Source organism: Ammodytes marinus (genome assembly GCF_949987685.1).
Source record: "Ammodytes marinus genome assembly, chromosome: 15".
NCBI lineage: Eukaryota > Metazoa > Chordata > Actinopteri > Uranoscopiformes > Ammodytidae > Ammodytes > Ammodytes marinus.
The window spans coordinates 6,979,334-6,997,552 of NC_137219.1; the positions used below are offsets into that span (position 1 = coordinate 6,979,334).

At 40.6% G+C, this 18,219-nt stretch overlaps 1 protein-coding gene across 3 annotated transcripts in view; it reads right to left on the reverse strand.

Annotated features, from left to right (window-relative positions):
- dnmt3ab (DNA (cytosine-5-)-methyltransferase 3 alpha b) overlaps positions 1-18,219 on the reverse strand; it is a 45,797-nt gene that overhangs the window by 15,060 nt on the left and 12,518 nt on the right. Inside the window, exons 5-12 of one of the 3 annotated variants that reach the window (XM_080042443.1) lie at positions 15,481-15,527; positions 12,470-12,616; positions 4,328-4,681; positions 2,567-2,725; positions 2,167-2,274; positions 1,463-1,619; positions 1,123-1,269; positions 308-352 (exon numbers count right to left, since the gene is read on the reverse strand). In XM_080042443.1, coding sequence (XP_079898569.1) covers positions 308-352; positions 1,123-1,269; positions 1,463-1,619; positions 2,167-2,274; positions 2,567-2,725; positions 4,328-4,681; positions 12,470-12,616; positions 15,481-15,527 — 1,164 coding nt within the window. Of the gene's footprint in view, positions 1-307; positions 353-1,122; positions 1,270-1,462; positions 1,620-2,166; positions 2,275-2,566; positions 2,726-4,327; positions 4,682-10,124; positions 10,196-12,469; positions 12,617-15,480; positions 15,528-18,219 lie in introns of those variants that run through there. The other 2 variants (XM_080042444.1, XM_080042445.1) reach the window with 2 other exon arrangements.

The following is an 18,219-nucleotide window of genomic DNA, read 5'->3' on the forward strand; positions in this document are numbered from 1 at the left end:
TATACCAGGATTTAACACACGAGAGGTCAGAGAGGTGTGAAGGCTCTGAACTTCACACTTTACTATTTAAACAGCTGTGATGCAGGTGAAGATCTAATGAGGTTAGGTGGTTATGTTTGGGGGGGAGTTCACGAGGGAGCCAGACCAGTAAAGCAGTAAAAATCCAGAATATTTGATTTCTTTATCTTTATTCTTTTCTTTGTTGTATTAAAACGGATACATACATTTCTGCCACTTGCTTGTCAACACAAAGGGTAATTGTTTGGGTCATCTAGGTGTTCATAGGCAGAGAGGACACATCACTTACCCTCTATGCTGCGGCACTTTTGTCTCACTTCCTGAACAAGCCGCTCTGAAAATAAAAAAACATGATACTGAACTGATGAGAAACATAGGCTTACAAACTCCACATTTAACAATACACTTCTGAACATTTCCCCTTTCCACCTCCATTTAATTACAATTATAGTTTAAAAGTGTATACAATTCTAAAGATACATGGTGCTTGCACATATAATGCAATGACATTAAATGAAACAAGAATATTATTGATTGGTCAAACATGGAGAATTAGGGGCGCTCCCGTGGTGTAGTGCATAGAGCACGTTCCACGAGGGCTCAGTCCCCGTCCCAGCAGACCCGGGTTTGATTCCGACCCAGGTCGTTTCTGCATGTCGTGCCCCTCTCTCCCCATTTCAACTCTGTCCCTACAACTGTCTATTGGAAAACACCTAAAAAATATCTTAAATGGAAAAATAAACTGTTAACTAACTAAACTAATAAGTTGAACAACATATTTTAACACTAGTTTTTCTAAAATTATGCTACATCAATCCTGAATTATGTAACTCAATCAGGTACTTAATGCCCAGGCATCAAACAGTAAAATCAATAAAGCTTGTTAAGGAATAAACTCAAACAAGCATCTATTTATTGACTTACAAATAGATTCCACTTTTTTTTGCCTTGTCGCATCACTCTCTTTCATCTTGAACCTACCACTCTAAATACACACTACTCCTCTCTGACCACTTACTCTGATGCACAACTCAGCAGAGTCAGAATATAGACAGAATATAGAGTTCATGACTCCTATTTAACTTAATAAATGAGGCACCGTACCTCGTGTCCTCTCATCAATGATGTCCTTGACCTTTGGTTTCTCCACTATGCTTTTGCGAGGCTTTTTGGCTGGAGGAGGCGTATAGGCCGCTGCTTCGGGCTCCACCCACATCTCAGGATAAACCTCTTTGTATGGGTTACGTTCCTCTGGGGTGCACAGCAATCAGAAAATTATTATCACAGGCAGCATTATACATTATTCAATCACATAGTTGAAGAGGTTCCATAAACTTCTATCCATGAATAATAAAGAAGGTAATACACATTGGAAATTTCTAGTAAATATAAAGTAACTACAAAAGTCATACAACAAAGCTTAATAATATTGACTTTCTCCTACCCTCTGGTGGCTCTAAGGCCTTGGGTCCAGTGGGCTGAAATCCTGTCATAGCCCAGTCGATCATCTGCTTATTGAGCATTTCCACTGATTTGGAGGATTCTGTCTCATCACTGTCGGGGCAGGCCATGAAGGCTTTGCCTGCCCGGGTGCTAGCCGCCTACGAACACATAAAAAATGTTAACGACAGAAGTTCATCCTTAATATATCAACAGAAATTGCCATCTACTTTTGTAGTGTGGCCAATGCCTCAAATACAGACTACAGATAATGTAGCTAGGCACTGTATACATTATTTTCTCTTTTCCCTTCTTCTTAGCAGTTATTTAGAAATGAGACATGCTAATTGCACTGAATTTTCATACAGTTTTTGTTATATGCACATACAACCTTTGGCTTTACAGTGGATGATCAGGAAAGATTTTAGTGAGATATTAGCAGAAATAGTTCAAGTACTAATTTTCCCCGTGAAACCACATCTGTGTGGTTCTTTCAAATTTTTTAATAAATTATGGATTAAACAAACAAGCAACATGCATTAATTTATTAGTGAGCTTTAGAGTTGCTGTACATCGCTGTTGACCCCTTTTTGAGTAAAAAGAATGATCTATATTAAACTCTTAAATGTTGTTTTATAAAAATAAGAACACTTCAATTTTATGACGTTTGAGGCGATGAGCTCATTTTATTAGGCAGGTATTACTCACCTGTAGCACCTCATAGATGGCTTTCTTGTACATGGGCTGCTTGTTGTAAGTGGGTTGGTGAAAGGCATTATTGAAGGAACTTAAAGGCAGGAGTTTCTCTACGCAGACCTGTAAAAATACACAGGAAATGAGTAATTGCTTGTTTATCGTAAAAAAAAAGTGTTTTTGAGGTAAAGACTGTCATGAGATTAATTACTTTAAATGTGTGCTTATACTGGAAAAGAGCGTCTGGTTGAGCAAATAAAACAAAAAAGAAAGAGAAGCTCATTATAAAGTGTGTGGTTGTTACTATAAACGGGAGGTTGTTTTGCTTAAGTCCTGACGAAGTGAAGGGAATACATTATTTATTTATTTTTTTAATCACCTGACAGCAATATTAATTTTGGCTCGGAGCACTCACCACTGAGAATTTTCCATCTCCAAACCACATGACCCATCTGGTTCCCTCGGCAGCTCTGCTCCGTCCCGTCATCCACCAGGATACGATGCGGCCTGGCCACCACGAGAACCCTCGTAGCTTCCCCCAAACCAGCTCACCGATGCCAAAACCACGACCGTCCTGCAGCCAAAATAGGAGACAAATCATCCGCTCTGTATTAACTTCTGGGCATAGTTGTGAAACCCTTCTAAATACTGTCTACCTCAGTTTGTTTTTCTTTCAGATGATAAAGTCAAGTGAAGTCGCTTTTATTTATAAAGCCATATATCGCTGTCTTTAACATTTAACAATTTAAAAAAACTGAGACAGATAGGCATGCTATAAATGCAGTGTGTACAGAATAGACCAAGATAGTAAGATTACAGTATGGACTGTCAGGGGGACAAATTATAGATAGGCTGTAACCAAAGATAATTTTGATTGTCCATTTTGTCTTTTTAGTTTGAAATCTCAGATATCAGAACTCAAATGATAAGTCAGTTCATTTCTCTTTTATAGGGCAAGTTCACAGAAAATAAATTTATACCTAGGGGGCAAAACCCCTTTTTTTGTAAAAACAGACATGGAGCGTTGTAAAAGGTTGTTCACCAGAAATGATATCCAGGACCTTCCACGATCACAACCTGGGTGGACAACCTTGTCAACAAGCTGCTGGAAATCTACAGCGGGCCGACATAGAGCAAATCAGAACCACTGTTTAAGCGAATGGGTTGCTAAATGGGTTAAGCGAAAGCGAATGATTCCCTTGGAAAAAACAGTGTAAAAAATTAAGAAAATTAATTTTTTACACTGTTTTTTCCAAGGGAATGTCTAGCCGTTTCCTAAAATACCAGCTGGAGACTCCAAAAGGACACTTTTGGTCCATGGCACATGAAATGTAACTGTGTAAAAAATGTATTTTCTATGGGTTATTGATCAAATTTGAACTGTGATTAGGAAAGGCTTCAGGCAGTTGGACACTTGTTTTGTTTTCAAAATTTAAAAACAAATTGACTTGGTTTTCTTCCAACATCTAGATTTTGGGGCTTTGCAGACATGCAAATGTTCGCATCATTAGTAAGATATTGATGATTTTTGATATTTATTCAAACCTTTTGGAAAATACTGTAATACAAAAAGTTGTTGTTTTAATGTCCTAATTCCCTATTAGCCCATCCCCATTCACCCCCATTCACTTAAACAGTGGTTCTGATTTGTTATGTCGGCCCACTGTAGCTTACCAGCAGCTTGTTGACAAGGTTGTCCACCCAGGTTGTGATCGTGGAAGGTCCTAGATGTCATTTTTGGTGAACAACCTTTTACAACGCTCCATGTCCATAAAATCACTTTGCCCCCTGGGTATTATGAACAGTTGTGCAAAACCTGAACGAAGTCTGTTAAATAATAATAGCTAAGTGAAACCTACATCCCATTATACACAAAACATTGTTTTTGATGCTGCAGTATTACTTCAGATGTTGATACACTATAGATCTTCTGCATAATTTTATACACATCTTGTGAAAAAACACAACTTGATATCTTTGGTTTCTTTGTAAACCTTTTGGATCTCCATGAAGTAGACACATGTAAAGGGAATAAGTTACCATTAGATGTAAATGGCTGCTTTACTCGACAGGGATTACCCTGGCCTTAAACCAAATCCTTTTTCCAATCGAGGTCTTGGTTTCAAAATCCTGCCGTACATTAATCAGTCTGCAAACCAACCAAGCTATATCTTACCTCATACTCGGGCTCAGTGTCTGCAGGCTTGGGGGAAGTCTTGTCTCCGCCTCCGATGGCAATGGGCTCTGGGGTTGTGGCCACAGTGGGGGAGGCTGGGTCAGTAGGCTGCTGCTGCTGAGGAGGAGGAGGCTGCTGATGTTGTTGTTGTGGTGGCAACAACGTCGGCTGTGATTGTTGTTGATACAGAGGCTGTGACTGAGTGTGTGACTGAGGCTGCTGCTGCTGCTGTTTTAAAGGCGATGTGTGCCTGATTATTGAGACTTCTTCTTCTTTCTGGGTCTCTGTCTCTTCATCCTCCACATGATCCTTCATCGCGCTCATCGCTGACATCACTTTGGCCTTTTTCTCTGCCTGAAACATACAACCCAATGACAGCACTGATTAGTATAGGTCTTTTGAGATGAGGTCCAGTGTTTAAGGCTTTGTATCAGGACTGAGTTTATTTACAAAACACACAGACATCTCGTTCGCAAGGGGTAAAAAACAATAAAAGCAGTGCACAGTGTATTTCTGTAAGAAAATTATTATTTAACGATGGAGTCAGCGATTCTGGAGATTGTTGTCAAAATCACTTTTTGTCAAAATCGGTGAAGATCTCCTCACAATCTTCTCCTCCTGTCCATACTGTGTGTGCTGTGTACTGAAAAAAGCTGGTGTTAATACACAGTCTGGGCTCTATACACTGGTATGTAAACAAAGTTGGCCCACCGTAGCTAGCAACATGCCCATTGCCTCATGATGTGTATTAACAATGGATTTCTTTTCAGCTCACACACAGTACGGACAGGTAGCAGTGTTTGGAGATATTTACTTATTTTGACAAAAAGGGATTTAGACTTTTTTAACTCAGGATTTTTTTTTTCAAATGTCTGCTTAAACATCTGCAAGTATGGCAGCTTGGGGGAAAAAATCCTCTCCCACTAATAAGATTGAAAGACCACTGAAGTTTATAAAACTTGAAAGACAGTTGTTCAAATGCTATCAGCCTATATGGAACAGGGCTGTAATAAAAGGCAGACCTAACACTCTCAGAGCCAAAACCTCTGAAATATCAAACAGAGAAGAGAAGGGGTGAAATGCATGTCAACTTGAGGACCACACTCTTAAAAACAAATCAGGGAAAAGCTTGCAGGTATATCAGACCAAGTATTATAGTGCAAAGTTTGAGTACTTGACAGTGTTCAGGTGCCAGACAATTGTTTTTACTATTTTTTTAATCCGTTGAGATGGCTCCAACACCTAACTGCTAAATGCTAAATAAACAACACATATCAGCTGAATTGTAGCAGATTTGTGCTATGCTAGGCTAAACACATCCTCAAATGTATCTGTACAATAAAAAACAGATGCAAGGGATACTTAGCAGCCACTTGTCACAAGTAGGGCTGCAACTAACGATTATTTTGATAATCGATTAATCTGTCGATTATTTTCTCGATTAATCGATTATTAATCGATTAGTTTTTTGGTCCGTAAAATGGTGAAACATTTTGATAAATTTTCCAAAGCCCATGTTGACGTCCTCAAATGTATTGTTATGTCCAAAACACAAAGATATTTCAGTTTACTGTCAAAATAGGATTAAAGAAACCAGAAAATATTCACATTTGAGAAGCTGAAATCAGAGAATTTGGAATTTTTTTATTAAAAAATTACTCAAAACGATTAATCGATTATCAAAATAGTTGGCGATTATTTTAATAATCGATTAATAATCGATTATTCGATTAATCGTTGCAGCTCTAGTCACAAGCTGTAAATGCAACACTGACATATTATCAACTTACAAGTTGTAATGGCATAACCTGTTAGCCAACCGATGACAATTTTAACATCTAGCAGACACATACCAACATTAGCATTAATTTAGGGTTTTCTCTCTGGCCACCCAATGAATGTAAATCCAAGCCCGAATTTTTGCTCTGTTTTGGTGGTCACCAAATTAATAACACCTGACATACATAACAGGGTCTTAAGCGGCTCAATGCTTTACTGCGTTTGTCAGCTAGTTGCTAACTTTGTCTATATAGGCAACTGCATCATAGTTGTCTGAATGCGATTGAAACAAACGCTGATGAGATCCGAGAGTCAACCAAAAGTTACAGCTATAGTGCTTAACTTTTTCATACAAATGAATGTCAGTTGATTCAAGCCATTGCTATATACATTGACAGAACGTTGATTAAGCATATCAGCTCCACAAAACTCTCTGTATTTCTCAGTATGGTAGTGTTTATAAACTGGTGTCACCCCTAAAACTGTCACCAGAGCTCAAGAAGCACCTATGAAATGATTCAGTTGTTGATTCTACTGATAATACATTTTTTTTACATACAGCAGCAGAAGGAAGACAATCCTACTTATACCTCATGTATGATGTTCCAACAGTGTTGTTGTTATAACAGAATTACTCACGCACTATATCTTTTAAGTTGCGAGCTGTAAAACCAAAACAATGTAGCTGATTGGAAATACTGTACAGAAATGGGTGAGTTTTAGTTTAAATACATTGATTGAGACAGCTTGAGGTAGAAATGCATGCTACACAGAAAACATAGATTTTAATCAATAACTACCAAAGACAGTCTACATATAGGCTGATAGCATTTGTAGCCACTTAGCTGTGCACCATAAGTTGTGCATCCTGTCTCTGCCTGTAAGTACAGAATCTCTTACAGCCTTTGCTTTATCTCCGAATGTAAGGCCCATTCATCAACAGCATGGTATACAGTTAACTCTACAGTGTCCAGCACTGCAGTGGGGAGTTCACTAGGTTTGTGGTACCTGACACTGAACCGCTAGGTCGATCAGAGAGGACGAGATGCAGCCGGGACTTAAGCCTCTCACAGTAAATCCCTAACAGCTGCACTCATTCTGATGTCTCTCTTTCTCTCTCTCTCTCAAACACACAAACGGTAGTACTTAACACACATGTTAACTTTCTTATCCTGCTCTTACTTTTTTTTCTTCAAAAACATGCACACACTTACGGAATATACATATCTGCAGTCCCATGTGTAAACACGTGTTATTCATACTATAGGCTCCACGTGAGAGCACTGCTGCACAGCTGTGCTTACTTTGCTCAAATCTTTCTTAAGTTCTCAGGTCTCGCACACACTGTACATGTCCAAAGGTGGACTGGAGCAAATAGGCAAGAAGGAGTGTATAGCACAATCCTCCGTGCCCTCTCCAAGTGTGACTCTTAAACAATAGCGCCTTTAAGGGGAGGTGGTGCCTAGCCGGCGTGGGGAGGGGTTTTGGAGCAGAAGAGTAGAAACATGTGCTCTTCAATCAACAGGCTCTGCTGTGGTTTATAAATATCTGTACTGTAGTGCTGGATGGATGGTTCAAAGATCTTGGCCACATGTGTTAGGCCTCTTGGCTCCAGCTCAAGCACATTGGAGTTAGTGTTCGACAGCTTGCTTGGATGTATGGTTCCAGATGGTAAACTGCAAAAACTAACAAATGTCAATTAAATTGCTAAATGCAATTTTTTTTGCATGGGGAGAAACAATCTGTAATCATATCGACAACTGAGGATAGCAGTTACTGAGGCAGACGGGAAGAAATGGGCTGACTGAGAATAACTGCAAAGCAAGAGTTTAAGAATTTACTCCAGAGGTAGCCACTGGTGACCAGTAATCACATATATATTGTTAGATCTGTAAATGGCCATTCAGTGGCTGAGCTCCTGTTACTGTGCTCATTACGGTGTGTTTAGGGTCAGACTGTCTCCAGGGTTCCTTCTCCACCGAGCCAATGAGAAAGTGACGCTGAGAGTGCCAGTGGGGGGAGGAGAGAAAGTACAGTGGCTATAAGAACCAGATATTTGTCTCTGGACTTCTTCCCAGTTGTAAATGCCCCCTTTTGGGGGCCTCACAGTGTGTGTGCAGCTCCACCAGCAAGACAGGCCCTCTTAGTCTAAAGGGGGAAATAGCAAAGGAGGTAGCAGGGACACAATGCGGTCTTTATCATTCACACACACGCCTGCACACTGACAGCTCAGAAATACCACCTCTTATATCCGCTGTCACGCCGTGCTGAAGACGAATACCAAAAATGACAGCAGACCCACTGTAGAGGTATAAAGACAGCAAAGCAAATGTGTCCAAACAACATCACAATGAAAACATTTGAACCTTGAATCCCCCCTTGTAAAAAGTATGTTATGTATGGATTCAACTGAAAAAAAAGAAAAAAAAAGTTAATGCACTAACAGTAATGGCGGGTTTTGTTATGTGTAGAGTGAAAGCAGAAGCTCTACAGGCGTCTAGCAGAGTGTAGAGACATGTTGGGTGCACAATAAGGGATAATCTGACTTAGAGGTCTGTGCAGCATGATACCCTGAGGGCTCAAGGGGTGAGAGAGTGCACTAGGTTGCAGAAAAAAGAGAAGAGATATTGGCCTCTGGAATGTGCAGATGATACATAAGTATCTAATAAGGTTACGTTTATTGCGTGGCTTTGGTTATTTATAAGACAACAACGGGTTATTATAGGGTTGTTAACTTTACAAGAGAAAATTGGCAACACTGTGCAAAAGCCTGGAAACTGACATGCCAAACAAAGACAACAGAAAACTATTTAGATATTTACAAAACATTATGTTAAAGTACAAGTTCAGGTGCCATTGAATAAAAAACAAACAAGCATTCTGAAAAATCTGATTCAAGGTGAGAGTTAGAAAATAAACTGTCACTGAGCATTACTTCCTCACACAACGTGACAGCAAAGTCTTTGAAGCAACACAAAAGAGTTTGACCTTTGAATACAGCAGTCTCTCATGCGCAACAGGCAGGAGAGCCACAGCAGGGACTGTTTTGTGTCATTGTTTGATGGATAATACAGTAAGATATGTCTGCAGCATTGCAAAGACATGAGCTTGACCGCAAAACAAATAGTAAAAACTTTCCTAGTTTGTGCAGGAGCAGGTGTAGTAACTCATGCTGCATCAGACCAAGAACACTTTAAAAATAGGCTACTTTTAAAGTGGAAATACTGTCTGAAAATGCACAGGCGGCAGGTTGTTCATTAGCCTTATTTTAGCACAGATCCCTACAAAGGCTGTGTATTTCACAAGTGGCCTTGGGGGGTCACAGTTAAAATAGGCCATCTGGTTCTCATTGTATTGCGTCCTTTTAAGAGATAATTAGGAATATTACAGAGTCAGCCATGAATACATAAACAGAAGTCCCCATGAATCCACAAGTGGAGTTGTTAAAAAAGCTCCCTGAGGAGGCTACTCGGCTCACTCCAGAGCCCTTTAAAAAAAATCTTTTCAACTAATCAAATTGCACTTGTACAAGTTAATCTATCTCTATGAGCAAAATAGATACAACTACTCAATGATTGCAAGGAAAAGGATTTTAAGGCCAACACACCAACTTCACCTTTTTCCCAGCTAAATGTTATGTAAGGTAAAATCATGGTGGCTCTCAAAACACAGTAAGGTCTCTAAGGTAAATATATCTGACCTAAGTCAGCAGTGTGCTACTCTTGACATTTCTAGCCGCTGCTATGAAGCAGGAAATAGTTTCAGCACATATTTCACCCCCACGGGAAAAACTTTTTTTCATGCAAGCAACTTTTTCCCAAACACGGCTAAAGCCTGCTCACTCTCCTTTTTTTTTAAAGAGGCGGTTTCCCTTTAAGCCATGCAGAGCAGATGGTTTTACGACAACTCTCGTGGAAATACCTGAAGTCAGCATATTCCAACCTCGCTGTAAGCAGGCTAATCAAACATGCACACTATCCGCCCTCGTGTTATCAAACAAACAATGCAGTGCACATACCCATACACGCCAGCGCGCAACCCTCATAATCCAGTGTGGGGCTTGAGTTTTTTTCACCCCCACTCTCAGGGTAGAAGAGATCGCTTAAAAAAAGAAAGCATGAACATTTCTTTGTCTGGGAATTCAGGGTCAGGTGATTGCCGACAGGAATTCTGGTTGGCTAGAGAGGACTTGCAAAATGTTGGCAGCGAACCAAGAGGCTGTCTTGCAAGCAGGGCTGGAAATTTGCTGCAAACCTCATCTTCACCCTCATATCCATAGCACAGAGTTCATTTCCATAGCTGGGGGAGGGGTCAGGGGAAGAATGGGGGAGGGAAAGAGAGAGAGGGAGCGACGGAGAAGTCCACTGTAACACAAGGCACGTGAAAGAAAAAGAGAGAATCCTGGAGAAAGTGTGAGACGGCAGTAACCCTTTAAGCCACCTAGTCCTCCCCACTGCAGAAAGATGCAACATCAAGAGGCTCTGTGCCAAGAGAACCAAAACTTAAGTCCATGCATCATAAAACTCTTTAGGAAAGGGGCTAAGATGCCAGAACAAATCAGTCTTTGTGCAAATTTGATAAAAGCTTGCAGATCACCAGAGACAAGAAGAAGAAGAAGAAGAAGGGACACTGCATCTTGCAAATCCACTTTAATCTCAGCCTTCTAGTGCTACTTGTTCATGCATCTCTGTTTGCGAAACACAAACTGCCTACTGGTATTTACGACATTTCTCTTGCGGGACACAGACATGTCCTGCTAATTTGGCAATATTTCCTCCCTAGAGACATTTTTATGGCTGCTCTCAGAGCCTTCTTCAGAGGAGAGCAGGGGGGGGGGGGCAGGGAGGCAGGAGAACTGGAAGACCCCATGATGATACTACGGCGACTCCTCATTATGTAACAGATGAAGATGCACTACATCACGTTACAACCAGGAGTCATATTTAACTTGACTAAGTAATGAGCAATATGGGCAGCTTCATAATAATACGGTCTAGCATCATGCTGTACTTAAGAGTTTCAATGAATGGTCCAAAGTGAAATCAGAGCTTGGATAAGTTACCACATTTGCTGTGTGATTATTCTGAATGCTGCAACAAACAAAAAAGTTTTGTTGACAAAGCAATCTACAAGGTCCATCATTTAGTAGCGGTTTTGAAGCTTTCCATTGTATCACAAGGTCTTAATGAGAATATTAAGTTTCCATAGAATTGTTAAAGTTCAACATTTCCATTTCTCTCAACACTTCAAGGACTTCAAGTCCATGTTGGCTTAAAAGAGATGAGAGGCTAATTCCATGACTTGAAAACGGAAGTTGACAACAATCGCACCAAAAGGTCCATTAAGTGGCTTGAAAGTGGTGCTCGAGAAAGATTGTATGATATAGTTGAAAGTTACAAAATAGCAACTGACTGGAAGTTTCCAAAGTCTGGAATGAGCTTTTAACTGTTTATTTTTTCTCTACATTTCCGTTGAAAATGTATTTAGAACTATTTTTCAGGTCGACTTTTGCACCTTATTACATTTACATTTATTTATTTGTATAGTGCCTTAACTGTAACAAAGTGCTTAACAACAGAAAAAAATAAACAAAACCTATTTCTGGAAGGAATAACTACAGAAAAGGTGAACCTGGCTTGACTTTAGACTTTGTAATGTAAACAACTAATTTCTGCTTTTTACCTCAATTATCTTGACACAAAAGTCAAGAGTGGGAAAATCCTTAACCACTGTGCAGTGCTGTGATGTCTGATAAGCCGTCAAAGTCATGGATCTCAACAAGATTTACGAATTTCATCGTCTAAAAAAAACCTGAAGCAAATTGCACCCACTCATGCGGCCTTTTGTGTTCTTGATTGTCCGGATTAACAGGCATATTGTAAATGGAAAGAGAACATCTGCATGGCTGGCTTCCATTGTGGGTGACGGAGAAAGCACATTTTTTGGTGATTTAGGTGAACTGACCCTTGTTCTACTAAATGTAGAATCACGTTACCACAGCTTCAACACTTCAAAAGCAGTCAGAATGATGCACGTTTAAATTTACAGCTACATCTTCATCCGGGAAGCATGAATCATGTCAAGGCATCAAACAGATGTGATCAGAGCAGCTGTATGTGATTTCTCTACTGCTAATACAATATTCAAGAAGAACAAAGCCAGGAAATGCAGGAGCTGACTGAGCCGACGGCCCTGGAAACCCACTGAAATAAATGGTACCTTCATGAGATATTCAATGACCCATCAAATACACTTGGCCAGGGAATACACCACAAACCCTATCTTTGACCCTGGCAATTTTTGGCCTACGCCTGTCATTCACCCTCTAATCTACAGTGGCTGGGACAGAGCTGGGGTACTCACCTCCATCTTCCACTTGGCCAGCCACTCCTCTCTGGTCCGCTTGTTAATGTAATAAGGGTCACCAGCCTGGAAGGTTATTCTGGGCACGGGCCTCTGACGAAGGCTGATCTCCCAACCAACTCCCCTTCGCAGCCTGCCTCGACCTGCCTGTTTCAGTTGTAAAAAAATAAATAAAAAAAGTTAGCTACTTGTTTTTGATTATTTATTTAAGAGTTTCTCTCATAAAGAAGCATCCTGATGGTTTTTTAAATTTAATCTTTATCCAATCTGTCCCTAAAGCCTTTTAGACCGACTCTAATGGTTAAGGCGATGGGGTTGTCTTAATTTCTAAAAAGATGATGACTCATGTTTGGGTGCTGTATGGCGCTGTCTGATCACAACTCCCTGGCAACAGTCTCAAGGTCACCTGCATCAACTGACACGAGAAGCTCCCAAGTGTATTTGATATTTCAAATCTATACACCATTAGGTACCATTTCTTTCACAAGTCCGAAGGCAAGAGAACTACTCAGTTTTTTCTGGACCTTGAAAATAGGCGACTATGCTAAGTTTCTAGACAAGCAACGACTGGAGATACAATTAATTTCAGTGCCAGCTGAAGAGAAATTTTAAAGATACACAGAGGTAAGCTTAAAGGAATAGCTTGAAAATATAAGGGATAAGCTTAAAGATATAGTTTGAAATGTTGAGAGATATGCTTCTTAAGAAATTGACTTCTGCAAAGAGTTAGATGAGAAGAACGCTCAAATCTGTCTGTTCGATGTAAAACTGAAGACAGCAGACTAGGGTTGCTGGACGGGTCCCGGGATTTCGGGATTCCCGTGAAATGAGTCAGTCCGGGAGTACCGGAAATTGGCCGCGGGACCCGTCCTCCCGTTTTTTTTTTTTTTTTTCGTTTTTTTTGAGGGGGGATATATTTTTAAATATTATTTAGACAGGCAGGCATACGAAATACCAGCGCCTCTACAATACTGAAAGTGCTGTTTCCGAGGAAGAGTCTGATGATACCCAAGAATATGCGTATCAGCCAGAGCCAAGCGAGCAGACGATGACCCAGAGCCTTACTGCACATCTGCAGCTGGCAGTCATTAGCCTCGTTAGAGATGTCGCCGTCTTGCTCAGACCTGCGCAATTATGACGCTCGGCTTGCTGAGCGCACAGCATTTTTGTTGTGCGCTCAGCAAGACGGGCTTCATAGTTGCGCAGGTCTGAGCAAGACGGCTCCAAGTCGAACGAGGCTAATGACTGCATGCAATGTCCCGAGCCAGACCAGAGGTATGGGAATGACCTCCACAAAATAATTTCAAAAGAGTTTGCGCTCTTCGAGGCAACCAAAGAGCGACCCAAACACCTGCAGCAGCTCTACTCTGCACTTTCCACCATACAGCCGACGTCCGTGGAAGAAAGAGCGTTCTCGGTGTGCGGTCAGTTCGTGACAAAGCTCAGAAACAGGCTGAGCAGTGTTTCTTGAAGTCACACTTCATGAAAATAAAAGAAAGGAAAGCTGGAAAGTAATCTTGCTTAGCGTGTCAGTTTGAATAGGCTGTTAGTTCTGTCATGTCTTATTTCACACGTTAAGAGCAATCGGTAGTGCATTTTTTGTTATTTGCCTATCCTTTGGAACATATTCAATTTAAACTGATTTCGTTCATAGAAATAAAAATAGATTGTTTGAAATACATTTGTTCGCCAAACACCGTTTTTTGGCCATGTTTTGATATTGAACCTCTGTGAAACATTTTTCGTATTTTCTTCATAAAAACACCGTTTTCAATAGGCCTATTTAACTTCTGGAAAATATTTTGCCTAATTTGAATAGCTTTTCTTCATGTTATTTAAGTAGAAATAAAACGTGATGTAATATAGCATTGTTCTGCTGCATTTATTTATCTATTGGCATTGATTTAGTCCCATTAAAGTTGTATTAAAGGGCAATAATGGTTTCAACGGGAAATCCCGGGAAATCCCGTGAGGAGCTCTGAAATCCCGGGATTTGAAAAGGGGCCATTTCGGGAAATTTCAGCAACCCTACAGCAGACTGGTTGGCTTAACTTAACCTAAAGACTGGAAATGGGGGGAAACTGCTAGCTTGGCTCTGTCCAAACTTGAGAAAATCAGCCCATCAGCACCTCTAAAGCTCACAAATGAACACAAACCAAAGTGTAAAGCCAACAAGTTACTGGTAGTCCTGTCCACAAAAATAACCAGTCACATAACCTTCCCTAAAATGGTGAATAGTGGTTTTTAAACCTTGTTTTTTGTACAGATTAAACAAGAGAGACGTTGCATCTCTCATTACTGAGATTTAGAAGTGCAGAAAGGGGGAATTTTGTTTGACAGAACTAGGCCAATTGTTTCCACCTTTTCCAAGTTTTTATGTTAAAGCTTCGTAAACAGCTTCATATTTAATGGACACTTATGAAAGTTGATTCAATCTTCACTCTAACTGTTGGCAAGAGAGCAAACAAGCTTTCCCCAAAATGTCAAACTGTTCAGGGGGCTCACTTACCAGACTCTCTTTCAAAGAAGCCGGGCTAGTAGTTTTTCTAAGGTTCCAGTCTTTATGCTAAGCTAACTGGCAGCTGGCTGCAGTGTCATATTTACTTATACCTATTTACCTCGTCTAACTCTTAGCAAGAAAACAAATTCATTTCCCAAACTGTCGAACGATTCCTATCCAACTATACAGTCATGCAAAGCAACAACAACAAACCTGCCCGTATCAAGCATACATCCTGTCCTGGATGGGTGGATGTTTACCAATATGAAGGAGACAAGTTGAAAATCCAGTAATATTTACATTAAATATTTATTTTACAAATCAATGGCTATTTTTCATGTCAAGAAAAGCAACTTTGTTCAAGCTACACCACAACCATCTATTGTGCCGGCAAGCGACAAGAAAGGTAATTTACCCCCAAAGAGAGGAAGCTACAGCCCTGTTATAAGTGTGAAAGACAGACAAGTTAGATCAGCCAGAGAACAAAGACTCGACAGAGCAGAAAACTTACCTCGGTCTTGACTGCATGGCCCCCTTCCTCCTCCTTGTGCTCCACATCTAGAGAGAAGACAGCGACACAATGGATGGCCTGAATCATACATAGCGGAGTGGCAATTGACCACATCGGTTATCCTCATATCTGTATTACACTTAAGTGGCCTCGCATTCATCAATACACCATTTGACACATTTATTGACCAAGATTGTAAAGCGATGTATGCACATTGTCCCATTAACTGCGTGTTTCATCAAATTAAAGTCAGATTAATAAAAGTGCTGAGAGATATGGCTCAGGGGAGGGACTCCTCAAACGTGCTCAGAGTTTAAAAGAATCGTTTCACGGTAGCTTGTTGTACGCCCAGGTGCCATATGAGGGTTTGACGCAACCCAGAGGGCTTGCAGTGGCTGGCCAAGTTATGATGAGTGTAGAGAGGGGCCAGGTTTACTTTGGCAAATGTCACACTTCTGACCTTATATCCCCCCCCCCCTTTCATTAGATACACAGCTGGTTGCTATTAGCATGTAGCCCCTCCCCACGCTGCCGACACTGAGCCGTAAAGGCAACAACATACTGCTTCACTTGCCTGTGGCTTCGGGCTTGTATATCATCTCCATGCAAATCTCAAAAGCCTCAACAGGACCAAGACGAAGACTGCATTTGAGTTATGTACAACCGGATGTTGGAGAGATGCAAACTATGGTATTTTTAAAGATATTTTTGGCATTTTTATGCTTTTATTGATAGTGTAGGGACGGAGTTGAAATGGGGCAGAGAGGGGAGTGACATGCAGAGAACGACCGCGGGCTGGAATCAAACCTGGGTCCGCTGCTGGCCGAGGCCCATGGGGGGGACGCCCTACCAACTGAGCTAAGGGCGCCCCCAAAATATGGTATTTTCTTCTGGTATATAGAATGGAAAATGATGATAGATCGAACAAACATTGCTGTGCCATTACACAAGTCTAAAATCGAAATCTCAATAGTATCACATGATCTTCATCAGATTCCCAAAGTGTCATATTAATCCAGATGCACTTTAAGATATTTTAAACACTATGTGGCTCAGTTGGTAGAGTGGGTCGGCCAATGATCAAAGGGTTGGAGGTTCGATCCCCGCCCTGCCACCTGTGTCATAGTTGTTGTGTCCTTGGGCAAGACACTTCACCCACCTTGCCTTGTGTAAATGTCGATAGTTAGCCTGCTATCGGTGTATGAATGTGTGTGTGTGAATGGTAATGTGTAAATGGGAACAGGTCTCCCTTGCAAAAGAGTCTTCGGACTCAATGGGATTTACCTGTAGAAATAAAAATACACCACAGACGAGTAGACCCTGTTACATCCATGACACCTGGGCAAACTCCATCTGCAGATGAAGATCATTTGTAACCATTGAATGCTCAATTACAGATACTAACTGGACTTGGTGAGGTGAGATTGTTGTTGTCAACTACTTGTACCTGAGTTCTACCAAATCTCTCTTTAACACTTCTGGGAAATGATTGAAGTTTTTACAGCTCTACATGCAGTATATCAACATTTTAAAAACTGTAGTTTTTATGTTCATGTAGGTTTATAATTTGCAGATCCTGATTGTATGTGTGTGAAACGTATGAAAAGCATTTAAAATATGTTGGAAAGTTATCAATTAACTACCCAGCGGTATTTAAAGCAATTCAAATAAAGAAACCATGACCAGCTGCATAGTTAAAATGCTGCACACGTTAATTTTTAATGCAGGTCTTTTACCTATAATGAAGTTTTGTTTAATTGCCTACTTGCTGCTTTTGAATAAGTAAACAATCGGAATATTTCTTCCAATACTAATGTATTGTAATGATTCAAAACTATTGAATACTATCAGGAGTAAAATATTTTCCACAGGATTGAAAATGCCTATATATGCAGAGGAAGTTGGAAGAACCAAAAGCAAGAGATGTAGCTGTAGGTTAAAGATCGTCTAAATAGCACATAAGTAACACATTTAGAGGAACACGCACCAAAACCGCAGTCTAATAAAAATGTCTTAAACACAATAAAAGTTCCAGTTGGGATTTCCCATTAACTTGGCCGTGATTTAAGATGTGGAGGTCCACAATAATAACGGCATGTTATTCATTCTTTAACAGCATTGTTTTCCTGTGTTCAGCAGAGCAGTGAGGGGTTAGCCAGGGAACATGGATACCACCCAACTGAAACACTAAGGACCACAGTCAGGATTCATGATTCATGAAAAGGTTGTTTTACCCGTGGCAGCAGCAGCAAAATAGATAAGAAAGCAAAAATAGCAAAAATTCAAACCTACTCTTCTGGTATTACTTTTACAATGTTTCATTTCAATGAAAGCCAAAGTGCCCAGGCTCAGTTTTATGACACCAGTGGGGTGTATATACACACATCATTCAAGCAGCTGTGCTCTAAATTAGAATGATGGCACAGCCTGAGTAAATATGGCTATCTGCAGAGTCGAAACCCAAACACTATCATAACACTTGAGCCCTGAGAGGCTATGGACAACTTTTGATGGCATGTTTTCTGCACAGTCACCGCTAGCTTGTCAGTGAAGCACCCTGAAGACCTGTCCAAACAATAGTCCGCTCTCTTAGCAGCCTCTTCAAGTTAGTTCCATGTGTAGCTAAAGCCCCCTTGCTCCTCCCTCCCCCTCACTCTTTTTTTCCACCCCTCTCCCCTGGTCTCCTCGTCCTCATCAGGAATAAGTGACTATATAACAAATCGGTGAGGCGGTGCACAC